At 41.2% G+C, this 19,180-nt stretch overlaps 1 protein-coding gene across 1 annotated transcript; it reads right to left on the bottom strand.

Moving 5' to 3' along the window:
* Window positions 1–102: 102 nt before the first annotated feature.
* On the bottom strand, window positions 103–17,822 carry LOC132306731 (sm-like protein LSM5). Its single transcript, XM_059804258.1, has 4 exons — window positions 17,680–17,822; window positions 17,447–17,570; window positions 921–993; window positions 103–507 (listed from the first exon to the last, which is right to left on the bottom strand). The coding sequence occupies exons 1-4, from the start codon at window positions 17,711–17,713 to the stop codon at window positions 475–477; spliced, it is 264 nt and encodes an 87-aa protein (XP_059660241.1). The 5' UTR covers window positions 17,714–17,822; the 3' UTR covers window positions 103–474.
* Between the last annotated feature and the right edge of the window lie 1,358 nt (window positions 17,823–19,180).

The raw sequence follows: 19,180 nt of genomic DNA, 5'->3' as shown, positions 1-19,180 counted from the left end.
TTGAACTAAATTTTTTCCAATTTTAAATTTGAGCTGCCGATTCAATACTCCGAAACATAGCATAATATAGATTTAAGGACCACATTATGAATAAAAGAAAAATATAAAAAGTTCAATCCAAATAAATATGGAAAGCAATTTTAATCTGAATGCTTTCCCCAAAGCCTAGTTGTTCTACAAACAGTTCTCTATTATATTGCCCATAACTGTTTTCATGTCTTGCCTTCAGAAAATATAAATAAATATAGGGCACAACAGAGAGTTAATGATATCTAAATTTAAGTAAAAACAATACTACTTTAATTGGAACAATCTCAAATAGACATATAACATAATATCGAAATAGCATTTCCATCCTCGAAAACCATAACCTATCTAAAGTTAGAAGGCAGAAATTTCATTAGAATTGAGATTGTAATCAGCCCTTTTGACAGGATAAACAAAGGCAGCAAGAAGAGCCCTTCTCCTCCATGCTTATTCTGGATCAGGGGAACCACCCGGGACAAGCTGCATTAAGCACAAAATGTTAGAACGGTAAACCAGTTGAATGCCTTTGACTGCTACTTAAGGCATGTCGAAAACAGCTTCAAGCATATAGCTCGAAGTGTTGGTTAAACTCTATCCATGGAACTTGCATGGTGTTTGAGCTACAGAAGAATGATATAGGAATTGCAATCTGTCAACTTCTTGAACAGATCTAAAAGCCACAAGCACAATAAATTGTTAACAATTAATTTCATTAAGACTTGGTCGTTTGGAAGAGATTGTTTCTCAAATTTTTTGGCCTTGCCAAAAGAAAGAGGGGTACGATGTTAGTCTAAACCGAAAGCTTATAAGCTGCTCTTGGTCAGGACACTAAATACAACTAAAGGCTTCAATAAATTCAGATTACTATGAAAAGCAGTTATATTTTTACTTACAATGGCAATGTTGTTCCCATTAAGCAAAATCTGATCGAGCTTTGTTATTCGTCGCCCTTCAGCAGTGATTTCACTGGAAAATAGAAGCATAAAGAAAACAGTATAGGAGTCAGAACAGGAAACCTTTCAACACAAACAGTTTCACAGGAACAAAGAGAACACATTGTGCTGTAGAGATTGCAAGGTTTGTGCAAATGGAAATTACATGCACACATGAGCAAACGAAGAGTTCTAAAAAATGTCTTTGAAGAGCAGATATTTGTTCCATGTTTCTAGCAGATCAATTATATGTTCGATCATCTACATGGAATTGGAACAAAATCCTGATGGTTGGACAATAAAATTTAACTTTTCAATACCAGTTGAGGAGGCCCAGGACGACATGGGCCGGATCTGACTGGCAAGCACTACATCCGGTCCGTACAGCTGGGTCAGCCCATAAAAAGACACTGCCATATGGGCCGAACGCAAATAAGCCCATCAAAGGCGACCAGGACTTATGGAGGAACAGGCCCAGATCCAACAATCAGTAAATATCTTGTAAATATCTTGTAAATATCTATAAATAAGGGAAGGAATAAAAAAGAGGGAGGATCTTTTTGGGTTGAAGTGTAAGAATTCTAGAGAAAGAAGGAGGGAATGAATTTCTTGCATCTTCAATTGGCGCCGTCTGTGGGAATCGTATGGAGGTTTGGATGATCAATGAGGAATATCGAGTGGATTCAGACCAATTCGGTTGATCGAGACTCGATCTTTGGGATTTGGATCCAGATCTGAGCGATTGTGACCTACTCTGGAGGAATTACAATTCTTGAAGCTTTGGCAGAAGTGGCTTCAGATCTACGCAACAACGAGTTGTTCGATTGTGGCAGGATCTGACGGATTTAGAGTTCAGACAATTCAGATCTCGTAAACAGTGAGCATAATTCGGAGAATTCGAAGCCAGATCTGAAAAATTCCCACTCACGAAGCTCGGATCTACTCGCGAACTTGAGATTAATGCCTTTACTCCGTTCAGGAATAATGATAGGTGAAAGCTCCAATCCGATGGAGGCTGTCCAGCAAACAAAGCTTGAGGAGTTGATGAACTTGATTGAAGCTCTCAAAAAAGAGAATGCAGAATTGAAAGCTGGAATGCAACATCGGCAAATACCTGCGGTTTCGCATCCACTTCCGGTCGGTGAAGGAGGTGTTCAATCTAATATCGCGCGTCAAGGCGAGCACGACGAGAACAATCAGTCAGCTCACCATCGTGATGAAAGGATGATGGACAATTTGCCGCCAAATGTTCGTCGAATTGAGGATCACGAAGGATCGACTCACGTTGATCCGCGACATGAGCAGATTAGACGGAATGAAGCCATAACCTTCGATCCGCATCGGGAAAGGTTCGACCGAGAGGAAGTGATAGAGATTGATCGCCGTCGAGTAGCGTCGCCTTGGCAAAGAGAGGTCATGGAGGAACGGTCGTTCGATCCGTCTTACCGGCCCTCCATGGCTACTATCACTCATCGCGGATCGGAGGGCAGAACCGTAACTCACAGAGCTACCGCTGGACTCCAGAGAGAGAATGAAGCTCTCCGATCCGCAGCTCGGACGGTTGATTCACCATTCACCGACGAGATCTTGAATGCCCCGCATCCAAGGAAGTTTGCTATGCCAGTCTTTATTCTGTTTGACGGAACAACCGATCCGATCGATCATGTGTACCATATCCAGTTGAAAATGGCCCTGAATACGGAAAACGACTCTTTAATGTGCAAATGTTTCCCTACAAGCCTAGCCGGACCGGCGCTCAGCTGGTTCAAAAACTTGCCTAGGAGCTCCATTGGTAGCTTCAGAAACCTGTGCGATCGGTTCATAAGCCAGTACTATGGGAACAAGCGCCCGCCGAAGGACATCTCGAGCCTATTCACGATGAGGCAGCACAAGGATGAACGTCTCCAGGCTTTTCTTACCAGGTTTAATCTCACTAAGAGTATGGTGATCGAATGCCACCCCTCTACGGCAGTTCAAGCCTTCAAGTTAGCCATGACACGCGGAACTCCGTTTCACACCAGTCTGGTAGTGAACACGCCGACTACTATGGATGAACTCAATGAAAGAGCTGATGGCTTTGTGCGCCTAGAAGAAGAGGAGGCAGCTAATGCTCGGACAACGTCGCTCGTGTCGACCGAGGAAAAGTCCAAGGCAAAGATCAGGCAGAAGCAGGCTCAGCCGCAACGTCAGACCTCTTGGAAGGCAGAAAAAAGGTCTAGGGAGGAAGAGCTGGTTACTCCGCTGAAGGTCACTCTGGCGAGGCTGTATCAGGAGAACAAAGATAAGTTTCATCCACCACTGCCAATTAGGCAACCCCTCGAACAGAGGGATCAAACTAAATATTGTGCTTTTCATTCTGATTTCGGTCATCAGACTAACGAATGCAGGAACCTGAGGAGGCAAGTGGAGATGTTGATAGCTAGAGGGGAGTTCGCGAGTTATGTTCAAGGTTCGGCGATAGAGCAGAATCGACCGGTGGAACAAATAAAAAGGAGTCATAAACAAAGCTCCCACAATTCACAACCAGTTCGTATAATCAATGCTATCCATGGTCGACCCGAGCCTAGTGAAGAGTCAGATGAGCTGCTCCGGGCGCGCCTGCGGCAGGCGCAGATGAAGAAAAGGGTCGGCAGTGTGAATACTCTACACCAGCAGAGCCCGTCGATGCAGATAAAGTTCGACTGGACAGACCTGCAGCGTGTTCAACTGCCTCATGAAGACCCGTTGGTAGTCAGTTTGACAGTGGCAGACTGCTTGGTGCGCAGAGTTCTGATCGATCCTGGGAGCAGTGCGAATGTCATGCCGAGGGACACATTCGACAGGCTCGAGATTAAACCAGAGAGGCTCAAGCCCACTGGAAATCCCTTGTTAGGGTTCGATGGGAAGAGGGTGGAGCCCGTCGGGATGGTGGAAGTGGAAGTTCAAGCTGCAGAACGAGCTCTTATGGAAACTTTTGTGGTTGTGGAAATTCACCCCTCGTATAATCTCCTGATGGGAAGAGGATGGATTCACAGAGTCCAAGGTGTACCCTCAACTCTGCATCAGGTCATGAGGTGCCTCGGACCCGATGGAGATAAAGTGATAGACATTCGGGGGGATCAGGTTGCAGCCAAAGAGTGTTATTCCGTCACACTAAAGCATGCTGGGAAAGGAAAGGCGCCCGTCCGTTCGGCAAGCCCCAGATAGCAATTACAGGAACCTCCGCCCGAGCAGAACAGGGTGGAGGAGTCAGTCGACTTGACCGAGGAGCCCCTTCTGGATGTGCAGATCGATCAGTCCAGGCCAGAACGAACTACCAGAGTAGGTATAAGACTGACCAGAGAAGAGCAGCAAGAGCTAGTGGATTTCTTGTCCCACAATGCCGACGTATTTGCATGGAGTCACCTAGACATGCCTGGAATTAGTCCCTCCGTATCCTGTCATTCCCTGAATGTCAATCCCAATTTCAAACCAGTGAAACAGAAGCAGCGAAGATTTGCTCCAGAACGTAATCAGATCATAGCGGAAGAAGTCGATAGGCTGCTTGATGCGGGATTTATCAGAGAAGTGCACTACCCTGATTGGTTGTCCAACGTCGTTGTTGTGCAGAAGAAGAATGGGAAATGGCGAGTATGCATTGATTTCACCAATTTGAACAAAGCCTGTCCGAAGGACAGCTTCCCGCTGCCTAAGATTGATCAAATGGTGGATGCCACCACCGGGTATGAGCGTTTAACCTTTTTGGACGCTTACTCAGGTTATAATCAGATCCCTATGGACCCCGTAGATGAAGAAAAAACTTCTTTTGTCACCGAGCGAGGAACATACTGCTACAAAGTTATGCCTTTCGGACTAAAGAATGCTGGAGCAACTTATCAAAGACTTGTTAGCAAAATTTTTAAGAATCAAATGGGAAAGATTGTGGAAGCCTATATTGATGATATGGTGGTAAAGAGTAGGAAGAAGGATGATCATCTGAAGCATCTGCAAGATGTATTTGATGTACTGAAGCGATATGGGATGAGGCTCAATCCAACCAAGTGCTCGTTCGGTGTGAGTTCCGGACAATTTCTGGGACACGTGGTCAACCGCAGAGGCATCGAAATGTTAGCCCCGCTCAAGCAGAGGCTTTGATTAAGAATGCCGAGCCAAAGACGATCAGAGAGGTGCAAGCCCTCACAGGACGAATAGCTGCATTAAGTCGATTTATCTCGAAATTGTCAGATCACTGCAAGCCGTTCTTTGACACGATTCGGAGCCATGGAAGGCAGGTCTGGGGGGATGAGCAACGACAAGCATTGACTCATTTGAAGGAATATATGCAGAATCCACCAGTCCTGTCAGCCCCAGATCCGGAAGAAAAGTTATTTCTATATCTTGGAGTATCTGGTGTCGCGACAAGTGCCGTTCTGATTCGTTGCAAGGAGGGGGTGCAATACCCGGTATTTTATGTAAGCAAAACAATGACAGAGGCAGAACAAAGATACTCAAAGGCCGAACGAGTGGTACTTGCACTTGTGAATGCAAAAAGAAAGTTGAGGCATTATTTCGAATCCCACCCCATAGCTGTTCTAACAACTTTTCCAATCAGAACGCTTATGCACAAGCCAGAGCTCTCGGGCAGAATGACAAAGTGGGCCATAGAGTTGAGTTCATTTGACATAACGTACGAGCCGAGAACAGCTGTTAAAGGGCAAGCGGTGGCCGATTTCCTGCTAGAATGTGATGCCGAGGATACGGAAGAAGACCTTCGATGCGGCTCTTGGAAACTTTTTGTGGATGGCTCCTCCAACCAGATGGGGGCTGGAATTGGGATCAAACTGCAAACCCCAGAGGGTACTTCCTTGAGTCAAGCACTCAGACTTGAGTTCCGAGCCACCAATAATGAAGCGGAATACGAGGCGTTGCTGAATGGATTAAAGTTGGCCAGAGAGCTGCAAATCAAAAGTTTGACTGTGTATAGTGACTCGCAGTTGATTGTTCGGCAGGTAAATGGTGAGTACGCGACCAAGGATGACACGATGGGGGTATATCGTTCTGCCGTTCTGCATAAAGCCAAGGACTTTGCAAAGATTGAATTCATACAGCTGCCGAGGGAACAGAATGCAGATGCGGACCGGTTAGCATGTAATGCTTCGAGTTGCGGTGAAACATTGGCGAGGGTGATTCCAGTAGGAATACTAACCCAGCCATCTATTTTCGAAGAACCCTCGGACTCTGGCCCTTGGCAAGTCAACGTCATACCGTATGAACCGAGTTGGATTGACCCCATCATCACCTATATTCGAGATGGCGTTTTGCCTATGCAGAAGGATGAAGCTAGGAGACTCAGAAAGAACGCTGCAAAGTACGCCATCGTGCGTAGCCAGCTGTACAGAAGGTCCTACTCTGGCCCATACTTGAAGTGTGTCACCCCCGCGGAGGCGCAGCAGGTATTGCGAGCTATTCATGAGGGTGTGTGTGGCAATCATTCTGGGGGGCGATCGTTAGCGCATAAAGCAATGACACAAGGGTATTTCTGGCCAAACATGTCAAGAGATGCGGAGGAGTTCTCTCGAAGGTGCGATAAATGCCAACGATATGGACCATTGATCCACCAACCACCTGAGGAATTGCACGTAATGGCCTCGCCATGGCCTTTCGCGCAATGGGGGATGGATGTGGTCGGTCCTCTGCCAACTGCAAGAGCTCAGAACAAGTATGTGTTACTGGCCACGGATTACTTCACTAAATGGGTGGAAGCAGAACCATATCCTAGCGTGACTCAGACTCATGTAAGACGATTTATTTGGAACAATATTATCTGCCGTTTCGATGTTCCCAGAGCAATAGTCATGGACAATGGCACAAACCTCAACAGCAGGCAAGTAAGAAAGCTGCTGGAGGAGTATGGAATCAACCAGAAGTTGGCTGCAGTAAGTCATCCTCAGGCCAACGGACAAGCAGAAATCACAAACAGAACCATTTTCGCCTGCATTAAGAAGAAGCTGGAAGATCATAAAGGGAAGTGGTTGGATGAACTCCCGAACGTTCTATGGGCTTACAGAACCACCCCAAGGCGGCCGACTGGGGAGAGCCCGTTTGCAATGGCGTATGGTACCAAGGCAGTTATACCGGTTGAGCATTTGGTCCCCACTATCAGAAGCTTAGCATGGAGTCGAGATCAGAACGACAAGATGTTAAGATTGAACCTCGATATGATAGACGAAAGGAGGGACGCAGCGGCTATAAGGTTAGCATCGTATCAGCAAGTATTGGCGAATAGTCACAACAAAAGAGTAAAACACAGGGATTTTGCCCCTGGCGATCTGGTTCTGAAAAGAAAGGTGGGGATGGTCAAAAAAATGATGCCACCCTGGGAAGGCCCATACAGAATTGCAGAAGTCATAGGCAAGGGGGCATATACGTTGGAAACCATGGCGGGAAGGTTGGTCAGCAAGCCCTGGAACGCCACGTCTCTGAAGAGGTACTACCAATAAAAGCTAAGTTTCGGCTTTAATTGGATGTTGTTTGTTGTCAATCAAATACGTATGAATGAGCAAGTTACTGAAATTTACAAAAAAAAAATAAATAACTTTCTTTTCCAACGGCTTGCTAAAAATTTAAAGCCAAGTGGCAAGTGGCATTCTAGCCGAGCGCCAGGCACTTAAGCAAGATAAGTGGCAGCTGGCACCATAAGCCGAACGCCAGACACTTGCTAAAAATTTAAAGCCAAGTGGCAAGTGGCATTCTAGCCGAGCGCCAGGCACTTAAGCAAGACAAGTGGCAGCTGGCACCATGAGCCGAACGCCAGACACTTGCTAAAAATTTAAAGCCAAGTGGCAAGTGGCATTCTAGCCGAGCGCCAGGCACTTAAGCAAGACAAGTGGCAGCTGGCACCATGAGCCGAACGCCAGACACTTGCTAAAAATTTAAAGCCAAGTGGCAAGTGGCATTCTAGCCGAGCGCCAGGCACTTAAGCAAGACAAGTGGCAGCTGGCACCATGAGCCGAACGCCAGACACTTGCTAAAAATTTAAAGCCAAGTGGCAAGTGGCATTCTAGCCGAGCACCAGGCACTTGCCATAAACAAACACACGGCAAAGCTAATATAAAAGAAAAAGAGAGAAAAGATATGTATGTATTGAAAATAAGTTGAATAGAGCACAACACATAGGGAAAAAGAGTTCTGTCGTTTCATTGATATTGAGCATTGAGTTTACAAAAGAGAGATGTCCATCATTACAAAAAGATATGGAATGGAAGAGTCTAAAGGAGCCCTAGCTAGACGCCTCAGTACCAACAGCATCCTGGTCGTGCCGACTCGCCTCCTCGGCCCCATCAGCCGTCTCACCTTCACGAGGTGGGGAATCAAGATGAATGACTGAATCGTTCGGCTGGGGCTCAGCGTCAGCAGTGGCTATGGAAGGTACCACGGTTGACGATTGAGGAGCGGTCAGAGGCAGAGCGGTCAGAGGAGCTGTGATGATCCTTGAGGAAGCAATGTCCTGGCACTCATCGAATATGCGCTCCGCTTCGGTGGGTTCTGGGTCGACATAGACCCCCAGAGGTTCGATCCCCAGATCCTTGTCGACCTCATCCGGAGTGGACCTGGTCTGTCCCTCATCCGGAACCCGATCGGCGAAACCTTCCCGGAATCCTTGAGCATACCTAAGAGCACCGACCCTTGAGAACCGAGCGTGAAGAGCCAGCATCCCACCACTCACTCTGCTGATCGCATCGATCAGAGCGGTACGCTCGTCCAGAGCTCTTTTTTCAAAAGCCATCCGAGCAGACTGTTCATCAGCCAGAAGGCGCTGGAGTTCTGCCTTTTCTTCTCTAATTGAGTCACGCTCAGTCTGCCAGACGCTCTTTTCAAGCTGGAGGGCGTCCTTCTCATCCTGAAGGGAGTCATTCTCCTTCTTTAGGACATCTCTCTCTTGTTCAACTTTGTCAAGCCGAGCCAGTACCTCGGTATTCTTCATGGCGAGGAGGTCGTTTTCTTTATTAGCCACCTCCAGGCTATCAGAAAACTTACGAGCCCTGGCGTTCCCCATCTCCACCTGTTTCTGCATGGCCATCATTCCGAACAATGTCTGCATAGGTGCACATTAAAAACGGTTAAGCCAATAGTCAGGTCAGGCGAAGACAAGACCAAATAATATGAGAGAATTCATGAGTTGGAAAATAAAAGTCACCTCCATAGCAGATTGGGGAAAGCGGCTAAACACATCCTTCTAGGATAGGCCCTTTGCCGCCTCGAGGTCTTTCGGAGTCCACATGCTCCTATAGTAGGCCATGGCGGTCTGGCCATCCTTCAGCATGGTCTCGTTCGGTTTCACGAACGTCCCATCCGTTCGGGTGTACCGAGGGGCCCATGGCGGTAGGGTGGGGATAGAAGGGGGGCCTGAAGCAGAAGCGGAGCCACCAGCTGCAGTAGGCCCAGAGGGAGCAGGAGCTCTGATCGCACGGTGCAAGAGAGCACCCGGCCCGGAGACCCGGGTCCTTCTTATGAGAGGCTCCTCCTCAGGATCGACTTCACTGTCAGGATGAGGCCTTTTGCCTCGTTCTTTGTCCCGAACACCCCCCGCAGCAGCAGGAGCTGTGGTAGTCTGGGGAGACGCGCTCTGGTTGGCAGCAGGGGTGCTGACAACAGAGTTAATAGCCACTGTGCTCGGGACAGTGTCAGAGATGGTGGCTGAGGAAGAGGCAGACGCTGGAGAGGAGGTCGCCCCAGCAGCAGGTGTGGCTGGGGGAGTATTTTTCTTCCTGCCAAAAGAAGGAATCTGAAGCCTGCTCATGTTGTAGCCGAGTGATGAGAGCGCTAAGAGGTTGTCTGAAGTGAGGAGGTCTGAGCAGGAAGGAATATCGTTCAGAACGTATTTCTTCAAGTAATTACTCCTATCCCTGCAAACACTGTAGCTCAAGTCATCACAAGGTATTCCTAAGGAACGGCATAAGAAAGTACAAAAACGGGGAACGCATGTTTCGCAGGGGCAATCATGTTTATGGGATTTGAATTTCTTATAGGAGGAGACAGAACAGACACCAAAGGCGCTCGGGATTGGGTAACCCTCTGCAGCCGGCGAAGACCAAGCCCCACTAATGCCCACGATGCTATCCCTCCAACCCTTTTCAGATTTTATTGTGTCCGTACATATGGACATCTTCTCGAACGGGTAGAGGTGGTAGAAGGGCTCGTTAGTACGGATCTTACTGACCTTATAGCACAGAAGAAGGTCTATGAGGTCAAGGTCCAGATTTCTGTCACGCATCAACAGGAGCATAACGGATATGATTCTAAAGAAGTTGGGGTTGACCTGCAGGGGGGATATCCCCAATCTATTGAAGACATAACTAAAGAAAGGGTGCAGAGGGAACCTAACAACATTCAATTGAAGGTTCGTGAATAAGACTTCGCCGGGCAGGAGGCCGGCACCGGTCATAATGTTAACGTCCTGGGGGCAAACCCTAACCTCGATGTTGTCAGGAAGTCTAAGTCTCATACGAAGAACATCCAGATCTACAACCATGGTGGAAGTGCTTGAAGGATCTAAAAGGGGGTAAATAGAAGCCTGCCGAAAGTAAAAAGGAACAAAACTAACCTCAGAGGACTGCAAGATCGCTGGAAGAATGACTCTTGAAGGATTTCACCAGAAAAAGCTTAGCACTGTTCTAGAAAGAGAGAGATGTGACTAATGATGGAGACGGTAAAGGGACGTGAAGTGGTGTTCTAGAGCCTTATAAAGGCGAGGGGGGCCCGAGGGCCGAAGCGTCGGGAATGCGAGAAATTCCTCGAGCCCCGGAACATTGATTCTGGATCTGACCGTCCGTTCCCCCACATGGTTTTCTCGAGCCGTCAACGTCATGATGAGACGCCATCAATAATTACCCCTTATTAAATAAGGAGCAATTATGGGGGCAGTTGAGGAGGCCCAGGACGACATGGGCCGGATCTGACTGGCAAGCACTACATCCGGTCCGTACAGCTGGGTCAGCCCATAAAAAGATACTGCCATATGGGCCGAACGCAAATAAGCCCATCAAAGGCGACCAGGACTTATGGAGGAACAGGCCCAGATCCAACAATCAGTAAATATCTTGTAAATATCTTGTAAATATCTATAAATAAGGGAAGGAATAAAAAAGAGGGAGGATCTTTTTGGGTTGAAGTGTAAGAATTCTAGAGAGAGAAGGAGGGAATGAATTTCTTGCATCTTCACCAGTATAGAGTATTACCTTAATAAATACATATACGGTAAGTTTCCATTTGTTTTATTAAGTAATGATATAAAGTATGGCATTTGGGAATAAATTTCATCTGGTTTCCTCAAAGAGGTATGTTTTCGAATGAAGGATTTCAAAATTTCAAGGCCTTGAGATGAAATTTATCTCTAACTTTTTGTTGGTGGTGTGACACCATATGAAGGAGCAGATACTTGATATTCTACTTCTTCATTTACATTCTTCCTCATATTCTATTCCTAATATTTGTATTCTAATTTTCTATTATAAGTCCACCGGGAAATGTTGCTCCCTGAGATATATGGCATCAGTGAAGATGTGTACATACAACCACATTCCAGTCCTGGAATGCATAGAACCAGTGGCACAGATGCTCAGAATAATATCTGTCCTGAAATTAGTTAAACTATAATATGCGTCAGCACAAGTAAAATTCAGGCTTGTGCTGGATCAGCAAGAGACAAGGTTTCAACTTTCAAGAAAGATAAAATAAAGAAGACTTTGTAAGGATATGTGATGAACTGGCAAAAATACGTTGAAGGGCAAAGCTGTATAACAACCGGAACACTCTAATTTTCTTTTGTAAAATTATTATTCAATAGTTCCAACTCAAATTGAGTTTTACTTGTTGAACTCAAAGCATAAATATAGGGCATCTAGAGTGAAAAAAGGTTGATTTATCAAGTTTTCAGGAGAGTTAGAAATATCAAATAACTAATTGAGTACTCTCCTATCAAAGAAAACTAATGCAAGTACTCTTTCGTAAAATGAAGTTGAAAACAATATAGAAGACTTTGGTGAGAAAAGTAAAAGTTCTATGGGACAATCAGGAAAGAGTAACATCTAGGTGAGACCTAAGATTGTTGATGGATCTAACAGATTTTGAACAGCTGAAGTCCAAGTTTATCAAGCACACTCCTTAGGAACTTATATGTAGCATCCAACCAGAACAAGCAACGCTAAAATGCTCAAAATCTAAAACACAGATCCCCAAGAGACCAAAGAAAATAAATTATACTTGAAGTTTAGCTCAATCGAGCTTGGGCCACCCAACTTTAGACAGCCAAGTCAACATTGGTGACTAATATTCAGCTCATGAACATTTTTATGTGCTCATCAGTGATAGCTTACAAATAGCTTACTACACCTTAAATCAGACAATACACTAAGCAATCAAAACTTCGCATGTTAAAGACTTGAGGCATGCATCCGAAGAAAGTAATAAATTGCCTGCCCTCCCAGATTGGAGATATGATTTCACAGGTCATGAAAAAAGAATTTTCTTTAACAAAAAAAAAAAAAATTCATTGTGGTCCCCATAGTCAATGATGCAGGGACTGGGTACAAACCTACTTTAGCACTATACATACAGAAGTAAGTGGTTACCCTCATTCTCGTCCAGCATTCTCACTCATGAAAAACCTTAAAATTTACCACCACACCAAGTAATGGCCCCCTGTAAGCCATGAAAAATGATACTGCAGAAATCTTCTTAAATCTAAAATTAATTACTTTATAATCAACGAAGGATTGGATTTCTTAACTGAGATCATTCAAGTGATCATAAACAAAATATAGTATAAATTATACAACATAGTAGGCCAGTAAAATATAAAAGCAATATGATAAACTGATACTGAATTTATAGAGCGCAAAGCAACTTCAGCCCTATATAATGTAGATGCACGTATTCCTGTGCTATCCTAAAAGCCTTTATAGCCTCCATACTTTGTGTAGGTTTTGACTGACTATGAAAGGCTCTAAGATACCAACTCCTTGACAGAAAGAAAATGTTGCCCAAAAATTCAATAGGTATAATTGATAATATAGAAGATCATATTTTGGGTTGCGTGAAAGGAGTAAGGAAAATTAATGAAAATAACACTAGCTTTAGATTAGGAATAGGAAGACAGAACAAACATTTTAAAAATGTATCTAGATCCTGATAAGTACTTGGTATATATAGGCTTCTTCACACCTATAGCCAAAAGAGACCCTAATTAAAAGGTACTTATTCAGAAAGAATTTTTAGCTATGGATTATTATTAAACTCTTTTATGCATATTGTATTTCTATCTAGTCAAGTAGTCATACATATTTCACTTCATGCTTATTTTATCCATGAATTGTTGTTATTATATTCTGTACATTTTTATTCTGCAGTTTTGGGAGTCTGATACATGAATATACTTCTTGTTTAGTAAAGATAGAAATTAAAATACTGTATGGTTTTCTTGAGGGTGGTCAGTGGTGCTATTGGCGCTCCAAAATAGTACTCTAGCGCTACAGAGCTATTGTCAATAAAGTAAAATTCCCAAAAAGCCCTTGTTCAGGTATTAATCGATTTTTTTTTTTTTTTTTTTTGCAAGACCTTTCACGGCTCTCTTTTCCTCTCTCTTCTTCTCTCCATCCTTCATTTCAAATCTCTGGAAAATAAATTTTTGGATCAACAATCTGATTCCTGTCTAAGTCTCTAATCTTTTCTAGTTTTAAAGAGCATACCAAAGATTTTGCAACCTTTTGCCTCGTTGAAAATATTCAACGGTTCAAATCTTGTAACTTTATTTTCATTGATTTTTTTTTTTTTTTTTGAAATTTTGTTAAATAAATGGAATTCTAAACCATTTTTTCTGCTTTTCAGTTCTATGATGATAGATTAATATTAGGCTACAGAAAAGATTTTTAAAAAAATTCTAAAATTTTGCACTTGCATCTTTGTCAAGTTTAGTCTTTCCACCACTTCACACTAACAAACCAGTCATTGATAAGTAAAATTTCACATTCCTTTTATTTATTTATTTAAAAAAAAAAAAAAAAAGATAGAGAGAAACAGGGATCGATACAAGAGAAACCAGACGTTGATCGAAGGACAAAAAAAATAAAAGTTACAGAGGTTTCTGACGAAGGATGAGGATAGGAAAGAGGAAGAGACAAGTGACAAATCTTGGTAGAATTCTATTAAAGCTTAAACAAGGAGGTTTTTTACATTTTACTTTATTGAGAATGGTAATGGAGCGCTAGAGTACTATTTTGGAGCACCAATATCACTACCCTTATCTCAAAAGTGGTATTTTATTAGTGTTATCATAGAACTGTTCCTTGAATGAACAGTTATCAATATATATAATTAAGAACTAAAAGGAATCAAAAGTTATTTTAAAAGATAACCATTGAGAATACTAATGATAATAAAGGGGGAAACATTTGTGGAAGAGAAATATAATCCATTTCCAACCACAACTAATGATAATTCTCTCAAGGGAAAAACTTCCTAACTTAAACTTGTGCAAATTGAAGTAAAATATGAGACACTCACAACAATATTAATATATATATATATATATATATATATATATATATATATATATATATATATATATATATAAAAAATAAAGAAAGAGCCTTGGTTATGGATGAGTTGACAACACACATCCAAGATGAGATTCCATGGTGTATGTTATTTGCCGATGATATTGTTTTACTCGATGAGACTAGAGAAGTAGTTAATGCCAAACTGGAGGTCTAGAGAGAAGCTTTAGAACTAAAAGGGTTTAAGATAAATCGAAATAAAACTGAATATATGAAGTGTAACTTTAGTAAATCTAGAAATACAAATGAGGATGTAGCAAGGATTGGGTACAAAAAAAAAAAAAATTTGAACATTTTCGCCATTCAGGCTCAATTATTTATGGTGAAGGAGAAGTTGGGGATGACATTAATCATAAAATCAAGACAAGATGGGTTAAGTGGAGGAGCGCATCTAATATATTGTGTGATAGGTGTAACCCTTTACGATTGATAGGAAAGTTCTATCGAACAGCTATACGACCAGCCATACTTTATGGCATGGAATGTTCGGCAGGTAGGAAACAACATGTGCATAAATTGAGCGTGGCTAAAATGCGAACGTTGAGATGGATGTGCGGTAAGACTAGGAAGGACAGAATTAGAAATGATCACATTCGGGAGATTGTTGGAGTAGCACAAATTGGAGATAAAATGAGATAAAATCAGTTAAGATGGTTTGGACATGTGCAAAGAAGACCCTTAAGGTCGCCAGTTAGGAAAAGTGACATAATCCACGTTGAGGTAATACTAGAGCAACGAGAAGACCAAAGTGGGTAGAATTAGTAAGGAATGATGTGATAGCATGTGGATTGACTGAGATTATGGCCTTGAATAAATTGGAATTGAAACATAGGATTCATTCAGCCGACCCCAAATAGTTTTTTTTTTTTTCCGACCCCAAATAGTTGGTAAGAAGGCTTGGTTGTTGTTTTATGTGTGTGTGAATATATATGAAGAGAGAGAGAGAGATGTAACTTTCTCTTGACAAGGATAAAAACAATATTCTTGAGGAGAAAAACAAAATTACAAGAGAAGAGGAAGAGGATCCTCATAAAAGGATGAACACATAGAAAGGGAAAAGAAAATAATGGGGAATAAATCGACCAAAGAATGTCAAGTAGGAATTAATATACAAACAAAAAATTGCAACCACTAGAAATTTCTTTTAACACACCATATTGCTCCCAAGTAGAAACGTTGCAAAAAATGTGCACCAAACTTTTGAAACATTGCCGCTACATCTAATGAGTTAGCCAGATCCAAGATTAGTACATGCATCAGTTCCAAGATAGAGAGACACAGAAAAAAACATGCTTTGAGAAGTTTTATAGATACAAAAGATAGGTGGAAATGTTGTCCTGAATAATCTAACATCACTCTACACCCAAAAAGTCATCAACAACCATCTCAGAACAGGTGAACAATACTGAAGCAAAGGGATCTAGACCACATAACAAAGCTAATGAGGGGGAACTACCAGAAACTCCAGTGGAGCCGTCAACAATGAGCCACTAGACAATTAATGAGAAGAGAGCAAAGCATTTTACCCATGTCCCCAGCGCCTCCACACATACAAACAGGATAGATGGCCTTGCTCTTGGTGTTCCTAGTGCATTAAAGAACTAATGCAATTTTCAGTGCAACAACCCAAAAGAAGGGTAATAAGGAGGGACATCAGTCACATCACGAGACTAATACATTAATGATGAAAAGAGAAAGGAAAAAAAATTGGACAAAGAACAGACCAAATATAAAAGAGATATGAGCACAAAGAATTGTTACACTCAAGAGCTCATCAACTAGAATAATAAGAACTTTGAAATATATATTTATCCATGATATGACAATAGGAGGTATGATCATCAAGCTAATTAATCATCGTTACTTTGGAAATTAAAATGTGTAGTCTTGAAACTGTGGTAATACTTTGAAGAGTTCCAAAATCAATTTTATTCAATCATTTGTTTCCTATAAACATGGCATTTGCTTAATGTAATTCCTGACACCCAAATACATGTATAAAGTCAAGCCACCAAGTGATGGATAAGAAAACCAGTTTATCTTAGAACATTGGCACCAAGAGTGAAGTAAGCATCAACAATTCACCCAATGTGCCGGTAGTTGTGATATTCTGGCCCTCAAAGGGAGATGCAAACAGATCAATTTCAACATACAACTATCAAACTAACAGCAAATCCTTTAACAATTCCAGCTAAAAATTATACTTCAACTAGAAACACACCCAACAAAATTTACGACTAAAGATGATGTTCCTGTACCATACATGAAGCAGCCAATACAAAGAAATAAAATGTCAGGCACATGATGCTAACAAACTGTCTACGTTATTGAATGCTTTGGTGGTCAAACCTTTGTGGGTTAGGACCCCTGTAAGGGTACGAGCTATGATAACTTAATTCTCGAGCTATGATAACTTAATTCTCTCTAATAGATTGTTCAGGTCAAGAGTTCCATCCTTGTGGGAATGTGCAAAAATCATTCAATCGCAAGCTTGATGAAATATTAATGAACAAGCTTTTCTGCTAGTTAAACTCTACCCAGGTTCAATTCAAATTCAATCAAGTCAAGCCTAAATAGCCCAATACATTCCAGATTTGTTGCTGAATTCTTTTTTCCAAGTTTTATCTGATTTGGTTTAATTGATCAAAGGAATCCAAACTTCACCGAATTGCACAAACCTTCATCCAATTTAAAATCATGTTATCACCCAAATAGACACAATTCCATACAAATTCAAACCTAAACCGACCAATGTTAAACTAAACTCATTGTTAGTAAAATAAATAAAAGGGAATACATATTCTGCAAAACATGTTGACATAATTATATAATCAATTATTAACCCTATTGTCCGAAATAAAATAATATATGATTATATGAAGGTCTAGAGAGAGACATATAGAGAGAGGTACGAACTATTCAGTGACATCCTCGAGGACCATGTTGACGTAGACGTCGAAACCCCGGAGTGTACCAACGAGTTCCTTGTCGCCTTTCATTATCACCCATATCTTCGACCCTATGCACCGATCTATCAACTCTGCAATCCCCAAACTACCACTTGTTAAATTCGTCGATTAAGTTTGTTTTTTTTTTCTTGATCATGGAGTTAGATATAGAGAGAGACAGTAGAGAGAGAGAGATTGTACCTGAGGGAAGGAGCTGTGAAGGATTGTTAGCCATCTCTGTGTCTCTATGTAAGCAGAGCTCAAGCAAAGCAGTGATTGCTTCTCTTCTCTCTGCGAAGTTAGCGACAGCGTACGGCGGTACGCAGAGGAGTTTAAAGTAGGAAGAGTTTAAATGACTAATTACTCCTTTTTGACCTGCTGAATTTACATTGTTACCCAAATGCTTTGTGTCCAGGGTGAAAAAAAACTGGTTCACCAAACCAAACCCGTAAATTCGGTTCGGTTTTTTCGCAGTTTGGTTCAATCCGGTTCCAAGAAACCGTTTATCAGTTATGATTTGAAGTTCTGCAATATTAAATCAAATTGAATCGAACCATTTTATAAATTGTATATATATTTGTATATTTTGTATTTTATATATCATAATATATTATAAAAGATTATAATATATATAATATATTTTTTTAATTATATATATATGTATATATTAAATTGAATTATAAAAAAGTTTAAAATCATGGGATCGAACCAAACCAAATAGCTTTCTCACGGTTTGGTTTGATTCAGTTCCATTAGTTTTACGATTCAGTTCGGTTCAATTTTTTATGAAATCGTAAAACTTGGTTTGATTCCAAAATAATTCCAAACCAGTCTAATTTGAATTGTGTGTACCCTATTTGTGTCTTCTCTTTTGCACTCCTTTTTTTACCTGCTGAATTTACATTGTTACCGAAATGCTTTGTCTTCTCTTTTGCTAGGTTTGGTTAAATGGAAATAACCAAAAATAAATAAAGAAATGAACATTTTAGATGTTTCGTTGTTGTCCAAAATGGTCTAAGTGTACTATATACTATAGTATTACTATTTAAATATTATGTAAAAATATATTGTATATATTATTATTATTACTCGGTCCAAATTCTTCATTTATTGTTTTATTACTTTAATTTGAATGTTTAATTAAATATCTAGTTGCATATATTATTAATTATTTTTAGCATATTATTAATTATCTCATGGTATATTAGTATAAGGTTAGTTATATCTTAAATGTCATATGAAGCAAATAATTTTCAACATCAGTTACCAAGAATAAAATTTTTATGCTATGATAGATACAAATAAAATTAAATGAGAAGGAAAGAAGAAGAGATTGATGAAATATCCATCCTTGAGGAAAAAGGTTGGTTCAATTTGCTAACGGTTTGGTTCGATAAAGGTTTCAAATTTGCGAAACCGTAAAGATACGGTTTGGTCACAGTTTGAGATGACCAAACTAAACTAAACTACACCGTCTAGTTATCTATATATATGTTAAATTATAATTCTACAATCCAAATCATTTAGAAGTTTGTAGTAACTATCAATCATATAGTCCACTCTTAATTCTCTTAGATCTTGTCAATTTATTAGATGATTTTTATTTTTTATTGATTTACAATTGTTGAATTTTGTTGATTTTCTGAATTGTGTGTAAATGTTTGTTGTTGAATTAGTAATTAAGAAAATTATTAAGTTATTA

This window comes from Cornus florida, unplaced genomic scaffold (assembly GCF_030987335.1).
Source record: "Cornus florida cultivar Cherokee Brave unplaced genomic scaffold, ASM3098733v1 CherokeeBrave_3.0.0_Hap2_Chr05, whole genome shotgun sequence".
Lineage (NCBI taxonomy): Eukaryota > Viridiplantae > Streptophyta > Magnoliopsida > Cornales > Cornaceae > Cornus > Cornus florida.
The sequence above is the reverse complement of the archived record's forward strand: the minus strand, read 5'-3'. Positions and strand labels throughout refer to the sequence as shown.